The 8,503-nt window shown below is 47.4% G+C and overlaps 1 protein-coding gene across 1 annotated transcript in view; it reads left to right on the top strand.

The window, feature by feature from the left end:
* The first annotated feature begins 3,480 nt into the window (after positions 1 to 3,480).
* PYGB (glycogen phosphorylase B) overlaps positions 3,481 to 8,503 on the top strand; it is a 53,657-nt gene continuing 48,634 nt past the window's right edge. Inside the window, exon 1 of the mRNA XM_036110019.2 lies at positions 3,481 to 3,842. Within this exon, the coding sequence (XP_035965912.1) occupies positions 3,600 to 3,842 (243 nt within the window). The 5' untranslated portion in view covers positions 3,481 to 3,599. The remainder of the gene's footprint in view (positions 3,843 to 8,503) is intronic.

Here is an 8,503-nt window from a genome sequence, read left to right as displayed (position 1 = left end):
TATATTACCATGATATTTGTAGTATACTATATTATATTCACATAAGTGATGTGTCCTTCTCAGTGCATTGAATCAGAAAACATATAATATCCTTTAGTCCCTTTAACTGGTAATGCTAGGTTGGATCACTTCATGAAGTTTTTTCCACTGTAAAGTGCCTCCTCTTTTTTTTAACTATTAAGGTAATCTGTGGGGTGATACTTATAGCCTTTGTCTGATAGTTCTAGCATCCACTCCTACATTTATTTGGTATTCTGTAGAGAAGAGCTTCCTTTCTCCCCACCGCCATTTTATTTCTTTTTCATATACTCTGGCTCACAGATTTTTTTTTTTTTAAAGATTTTATTTATTTATCTGAGAGAGAGACAGAGCACAAGTAGGGGGAGCTGGAGAGGCAGAGGGAAAAGCAGACTCCCCACTGAGCAGGGAGCCTGACAGGGGCTCGATCCCAGGACCCTGAGATTATGACCTGAGCCAAAGTCAGATGCTTAACCAACTGAGCCACCCAGGCGCCCACAGATTTCTTTTTAACATCAATGTGTTAACAATACATTAATGTCACTATGAGTATCTATCTGTTACATACCCTAGTGAAAGGAGAACCCCAATTCCACAATATCATTCTAGCTAGTGGTCTTAATTCTACTGAGGTTTACAATTACTGACCTCTCAAAAATAATGCATTTATTGTTTGCCTCCCGTTTCCTGAAAGGCCAGGTCTGTGTTCATTTGCAAATACTTAACTGACCCTCACAGATTGGGCAGTGGTATTGCTGGGGTCCCATGCAGTCTTTACCCTTATCTTGTGCAGTCTCAATAAAGGCTGGCAGAGTGTCCAAGTCACTCATTTAACCAATATTTATTGAACCTTTATGATCAATGAGACACTCAAGAAGCTGAAGCAGACCACAAGTGTCTGTTTTCCACATCCAATTTCTTCTAACTCCCGCAGCATTTCATTCCACACACAAGGCATCTTCTGTCTGTTTCCAAGGCAGAGAACTAGCTATAGACAGTCTTAAATACCTATTTGAAAAAACTTTAAAGGTAATCTATCTCCCGTAATACAGAATAGCTCACTACAAAAAGTAACTGAACCTGGATCACTTCTTAGTAAATGAATATTTAAAATGGTCTCCCAAAAATAGAGAACCAGACTGTTACAAGGTGCCCTGACTGGCCTCACAACCGTCTCCCATTAGGGGAGGAGGTGCTCTGGCCTAGTCATAGCTGAGACCAGACTGCCAAAAAAAACCAGTCCTTTTCCTTGGAGGGGCAAAGCTGAGCCCACTTTCATTCCATTTTATCTGTTCGGAAGCCCTACAGTTCTGTTGGAAGATCCAGATTCCTCATCAAGCCTGACCTGGCTCCCCACCTCCAGTCTGAATGTACCCATTGGTTGTGTTGAGGAGGAAAAAATCTTTTCTTCTACCCATCTCAAGTTCTCCATGTGGGGCCCTATAAATTTGGCTGGCCAAAGACAGATTAACAAGAGAAAAACAAACATGAGGTTATTAGCATGTGCATCACATAAACACCTGGGAGTACCCAGAGATGAGTAACTCAAAGTGGTGGTTAGAACTTGAGTTTAAATATCATCCTAGGCTAAAACAAAGGAAAGGGTTTGGGGCTTCTAGCTAGGGAGGCAAGTCATGGGAAGGTGACCAGAAGTACGGTAAACAGAAGTTGTTTGTAATGTTTTATGATCAGACCTGTCAAGAGAGGAAAGGTTTCTAGGAATGGAAATGCCCTTTTAAATGTAACTTTCCTTTACAAAGGGAAAACTGGTACCCTATTTTTAGAGCTTTTCCTGCTTTTGCTGTTTTCTCAGAAGTCTTTAGCTCAAAATAACCTATAAGCCAAAGAGGCATTTTGGGGGGTGCCATATTATGATACCTCTCAGCCGCTCTCTTTGCCCCACCTACACGGGACTTGATGTTCAGTGAACTGTCCAAGTGGGTACTTACCTCAGGACCTTTGTACTTCCTTCTTCCCCAGATTCATTACTCATTAATATTTTTTTGGTCTCAACTCAGGTATTGTCTCCTGGCTGCTTAATGTGCTTTTCTTCACAGCACTTATAACTATCTAAAAGTTGCTTATCTGAAAATGGCTGAGATGACCATGGGGTTCATTATCCATTCCAGTTATATTAGTGGCCACCTGGAGTGGGTGGGTGTGTGAATAGGTGGGACAGAGAGGGCATTCCACATTTATTGTCCCCCAAGAAGTATGCATGTAGGAGAAGGTCCAGGTAAGATTACTTTAGAAGCATCACACCAGGAAAACTCCTGCATCTACTTTCATGGCATCTTTGCAGGCAAATTTGACCTTCATCTAAGTCGGGATTCTTTGCAGCCTATCAGTGTGAGACCACCAAATGCAAACTACAGTGGCACAAAATCAGGTGGGTCCATGGGCATCCAGGGAACAAAGGAAAAGGCAGGGGTCAGGGTGAAACTCCCATGAAGCAGTGTTCCCACCAGCTCAGAGCAGAGCTGTATGCAAGGTGGGCCCAGGTGCAGTTTCCTTGGGAAACCACCCCACCCCCCATGTTAAGCAGATGTGGGAAGCTGTGTCCAGACACCCCTTATCTGGGGCTCGGACCTGGGTGGAATGGAGGAGGCTGTGTCTCTGTCACAGTGACCCGGATCCTCGGCCAGAGTGGGGTGTTGTCTTCCTCCTGACGTCGTAATTTGAAGGGCAAAGTGAGGGCCAGTGACTTAGGGAATAAGGCTTCTCAGTGAGTAAGGTGCGGTGGTTACTCAGAGGGGTCGCTGTGACACTTCAGGACCGCAGCGCCCCCGGGGAATGCTGTCTCCTGTTCACCAGCCGTGTGTGTCAGCCCCGTCTGAGGGTCGCAGGCAGGCTGGCATTTCTCAGTATGAACAAAGTTTTACATTCCTAGCTGTCATTTTCAGAGCCACTCCGCCCCCAATTCAGGAGATTGAGCCCACCAGGCGTTGGTGGGTGCGTTTTTAGCATGCACCCGGTTTCCCTTCCCATTTACCACGCCTCGGCCGCACCCCAGCACCCAGGGCATCCCAGCTGGGGCAGCCGGGGATCCTGGCCGGGCGAGGGACGCCGGCCCCCAAATCCGGAAAGCCGCGAAAGCAGAGTACGCCCCACCCCCACATGGCCCTGGGGGTGGGGGGCAGGCAGGGGCGAGATCAACGCTCCGACTCCCGAGTCCTCCTGCTCCTCCAGTCTCCTCCCCTCCTGCCGGGCTTGGCCATCTTGGGGGCAGGCCCCCGCTCTTGGTTGGCCTGGGTAAATCACTTCATCTTCCTCACCTAAGAAACGGAACGCCCCCGCCAACGTCCGAGAACTACGACCTGGGCCAGCGACCCTGCCCTGCCTCTCTGGAGGCCCCGCCCCTCGGACCGCCCCGCGTCTGCGGAGGCCCCGACTCACCTACCTCCTCGCCCCTATGGAGGCCCCGCCCCCTCGCCTCTCGGCCCCGCCCCGGCACACCGCGCAGGCGCGGCCCGTGCTAGCTGCGTCGCCGCAGTGCCCGGCGCCACAGCCGCCGCAGCATCCTCGGTGTTCGCGTGTCCTCCCGGCTCTGTATCTCGTCTTACTTCTCCTCGGCCGGCGCGATGGCGAAGCCGCTGACCGACAGCGAGAAGCGGAAGCAGATCAGTGTGCGCGGCATCGCGGGGCTGGGCGACGTGGCCGAGGTGCGGAAGAGCTTCAATCGGCACCTGCACTTCACGCTGGTCAAGGACCGCAACGTGGCCACGCCCCGTGACTACTTCTTCGCGCTGGCTCACACTGTGCGGGACCACCTGGTGGGCCGCTGGATCCGCACGCAGCAGCACTACTACGAGCGCGACCCCAAGGTGAGGCCAGGGTCGCCTGCCCGGGGTCACTGCACTCATCCTGCCACGCCCGCTGCCCCCACCCCGGAAAAGGGCAGCCCTTGTGCCGGGTTACCCGAGCCACGGGCCCCTGTGAAGAGAGCAGAGCGATGCGCCTCTCTCCCGGAAAGACGCACGTAGGGCCCGTGCTTGCGGCGTGTCTTTAAGTTGAACATGGCCACCCTCTGTCCGCCCCCGCAGCCCATCGGTGGTCCACGCACTGGTCTCTTGCCGAGGAGGATAGCCTCGGCTGGGGTCACGTCTCTCCCACCGCCTTTCCCCGGGGGTCAGCCAGCTTTGCACAGGCCTGGTTCGGTCCTTCCCGCCCTGCCACCCCGGGCGCAGAGCGGATTCGGGCGGTCAGGAGGTCGTCTAAGTAGGCAGATTAGGGTGTTGTCTACACTCGGCTCCCCGGAGGCCTGGCCTCGGCATCCTCTGCTTAGGCGCGAGCCCGCAGACTCTTTGCACGAAGAGCTCGATCTTGCGGGAGTCCTGTGCTCCCCGCGACTCCTGAGCCCTGGAGTCCTGGCGGAATTTTCCAGCCTGTTTCTAGCCGGGTGCTTCCTCCTCCGCTGCCCCCGCCCCCCACCTTTTGTTTTTCTGCAGCAGAGTGTGAGAGAAAAGGGTCCTGGAACCAGGCCTGGGCAATTTGGTGTTGTTAGTGGGTGAGCTCAGTCATCTGCAGGGAATTGTGGGGCTTTTTTTGGCTAGGCAGTGATCGGAAGAAAATCATTGAGGATGCCTGCTAAAGCAGGAGGGGTCAGGAGCTCAGAGAAGGAGCCCTCAAAGAAGGCTCAGTCTTTAGGGGTTTCCACACCTACCTTGAAGAACATTGTTGGGTTAAAGTTCACAGAAATTAAGTAACTAATCACAGAGATTAATTGTTACTTCTTTTTATATTTTGCAGAAATTTATGCTTATGGCAGAAAAAGACAAAATAGGCCAAAGAAAAGTCACTGATGTGACTCCATTACTCTTAACCATATTAAAATGAAGGTGTATGTACTTTCAGATCCTTTTCTATTCTTAAATATACATACACTTTTTTTTAAAGATTTTATTTATTTATTTGAGAGAGAATGAGAGAGCGAGCACATGAGAAGGGGGAGGGTCAGAGAGAGAAGCAGACTCCCTGCCGGGCAGGGAGCCCAATGCAGGGACTCCAGGATCATGACCTGAGCTGAAGGCAGTCGCTTAACCAACTGAGCCACCCAGGCGCCCTACATACACATTTTTAAAAGTATATTGCATGTACAGTTTTGTGGTTTTTCTGTTTCATTCATTGACATTTGTAACTTTTTCAGTAGCTTTCCAAGTTAGTAAATATGCTTCTCCAGTACCATTGGTAGTTTGATAGGCCTATCATACTCTGGGCCACCCATCTGCTCTCAGTTTGTTTGGGAATTTTCTTCCTGCTCTTGACTGTAGAGAATATTGTCCTCTCCATGATATTAAGGTAGAGTGACTGGCGAAGAAAGGACACACTTGCAGGCCTGAAGCCAGTTTGCAAAGATTTGATTTGCAGTATACACATAGGCAGTGGGTAGTTGCTTTGTTGATCGTATTTTAGAGTATTTTCATGAGGCATTAAATGTTTAATAATTGCTAAGAGTGAGATTGATTGCTTTTCCAAACTTACTCTGGGGCACTCTTTTTTCTAAAATAGAGATGGTAAGAAGGACAGATTTATTAGAATACCAACTGGGCTCCTTCACATTTAGTATGCAAGACAGCATAGAAAGAAGTGGCACCAAATGGGTAAAGCGGGTTTTTACAACGGGTTTAGGATGACTTTGCCAGGGACACTAGCCAAGAGGCAGTGGCTCCCCCAGAATCCCTTGCTGATGGCAGAGCTCTGGTTTGCAACATCATTTTTGCTGTCAGTGTAGCAGATGACAAGGGTACAGCTTTGCCTGCACATTCAAGGACATTTTCCTGGACCTGGACACACCCCAAAACCTTGCATTCCCATTAGAGTGTTTATGTATAATTAGATCCTGAAAAGGACAGTGAGGCTCAGGGATTACAGAAGCAACCTTTCATGAACAGAATTAATCCCTCTAACAAAACGGCTTTCCTAGTCCTCACGGAGGGGTCTGAGTTTTGATTGTTTGCTGTGGTGACTACGGGCGGAAAGTTTTGTCTTTTAAAGAAACCACACAGCCTGTAAGTGGAAGGTTGTTTGCGTGTTCTGGATAGGAAGGCCATTTAAAACAGAAAATTGGAAGTTAAGTGTTTCAGTCTGGCTAATTCACATTGAAAAATAAGCTCCTCCTCTCCTTTTTCTGCAGAAGTTACATGTTTGCTTATAATGGACCAGAAACAAGCCCCACAAGAGTCAGAACCTGACGGGAGGTAGGCTCCCAATAAAAATCTTGCATAGCTGCACCCCAGCCTGGGAATGACCTCAGGGACTTGTACCACTGCACTTCTGATTGGGGTAGCTGAATGATTTATATTTAATAAATTAGAGTGCTTTTACTTAATTTTTTGTTTTCCAGACAATTATGCAAGTTATGATTATTGGAGGAAAAATTGGAAAACAGATAAGCCGGAAGGAAAAAATGAATTTTAATCTCTCAACACTGAGTAATAACATGATGAATGCTATAAACATTTTGTGTCCTACATCTTTTTTCTACACTGGTAGCAACACCGCTTTTATTATACAAAATAGTATCGTGCTGTACCTATTGTTTCAGAACCCTTTTAGCCTTCTCTTTTTGGCAGTAGCAGAAACAAATGAAACTTGTGCTCAGAGAAAGATTTTTCAGGCAATTAGCATGGCAAATGAAGTAAAAAACCCTGGCTAAAATTGAGAGGGTGGCGGTTGGCAGGAGGCGGGGCTTAGTTCTGAGGATGGTTCAAGGATTCTCCGAGGTGATGGCAAGGCCGGGAGTCTGGGATAAAACTCCAGAGCTGGAATTCCACCCTGAATTCAGGCATAGAAAAGAGCTGGATGGGGAGGGACGGCTTACATGAGTCCAAGCTCCTTTTAGTCCTGGCTTCACCATTCTGTCTGTGAGACCTTGGACTTGGCTGGATTTCTTAATCTTGCTTGGCCTCAGTTTTTTCATCTTTTAAAATGGAGGGTGAGTGGGTGGAACGAGGTAATCCATTTCTGAGGTCCCTTGCCATGTTAAAAAGTTGTGGCTTTGTGTTTGCTTATAAAATGTTTCCATTTTATATTGACATTCCATTTCTGCTGTAAAAGAATCAGAGAATGCTTAAGCAAGGCATGACACAGAAGGTTCATACTAATAGGAGACCTCAAAGAGAAGGTTGGGGCCAGAGAGTGAGGGTAGGGAAACAGGTTGCATTCAAGGGCAAGGTCAGGACACAAAGTGCAGATGTAAGTTCTGGCAACCAAAGCAAATGGCAGCTCATGTCCACTTATGGGAGTCATGGGATCTCTGTGATAATTGCTAGAATGAGCAGGTGTGAGATATCTCCTATGGGATTTTAAAGTGGGTAGGGTAGAATGCGGACAGCTGGCCTACTACATCCCGGCAGTGGATGAGTCTGTTTACTAATGGCTCTTTGCCATAAGCTCATGGCATAGCCATGATGGTAGATTAAGGAGAGAGAGCTCCACCATGGGCCCAAATTGCAGTCTTAAATATTTCTAATAAGATAATCATAATGAATACGATTAATCTTATGGTTTGGCTGGACTCAGGACTTAAAGGAAGATGATCTAGAGCAGTGTTTTTGCAGCCTTGGCTGCCTACAGCCTCCACTTACAAGATTTTCTTTTACTGATGGGACCAGCCACCGGAATCTTTTTAACACACCCAGTTTTGATATGTTTCCACTTGTCTTGTGAAGTTGACCTTGTATCCCATGGGCAGGCTTCCCTGATACCAGATAGCTCAGTTATTTTCTCTGGCTAGAAGCTTGACGATGGACAGATGTTTTGTGTTGCTGATTAACCTGACAGCTCGCCAAGTGGAAGGTAGGGTTAAGCCATCATTTTATGAGATTAAGAAGGCTCTCAGAGTGTGTGCTATGATTTTTTGAAGAAGACAGTTTGGCTCTGCTCTTAAGAGCTGTGATGGTTTATTTACAGTGTCACCTTGTCTGGGCCACAGTGTCCAGAAATTTGATCAAATACTATTCTGGATGTTTCTTTGAAGGTGTTTTTTTAGATTAACATTTGATTCAGTGGACGTTGAGTCAAACAGATTACCCTCTGTAATGTGGGTGGGCCTCATCCGATCAGTTAAAGACCTTAATAGAACAAAGTCTGATACCCCCACCCCCCATGCTCATGCCTCCTCAGCAGGAAGGGACTCTGCCAGCAGACTGCCTTTGGACTGCAAATGCAGTCCCCCCTCCCTCATCAGATTTTAGTCTCAGACCTCCACAATTGTGTGAGCCAATTCCTTAAAATAAATCTATATATATATCCTGTTGATTCTGTTTCCCTGGAGAGCTCTAACACCAGGTGCTGGTATTAGATGGCTGCAAGGACCGACCCTTTGTATTTTTATGAAATATTGTAACCGACCTCGCTTCTGAATCCCAGCCCTTTGTAAATGACTTTTTAAAAAATTCTATTTTATATGACATCAGACTTAAAAGTTGCAGAAATAATACAGTAAATTCCCTTTCTTCATGCAATTCCCAAACATTAAACATTT

The sequence above is a fragment of the Halichoerus grypus genome, chromosome 10 (assembly GCF_964656455.1).
Source record: "Halichoerus grypus chromosome 10, mHalGry1.hap1.1, whole genome shotgun sequence".
Taxonomy (NCBI): Eukaryota; Metazoa; Chordata; class Mammalia; order Carnivora; family Phocidae; genus Halichoerus; species Halichoerus grypus.
The sequence above is the reverse complement of the archived record's forward strand: the minus strand, read 5'-3'. Positions and strand labels throughout refer to the sequence as shown.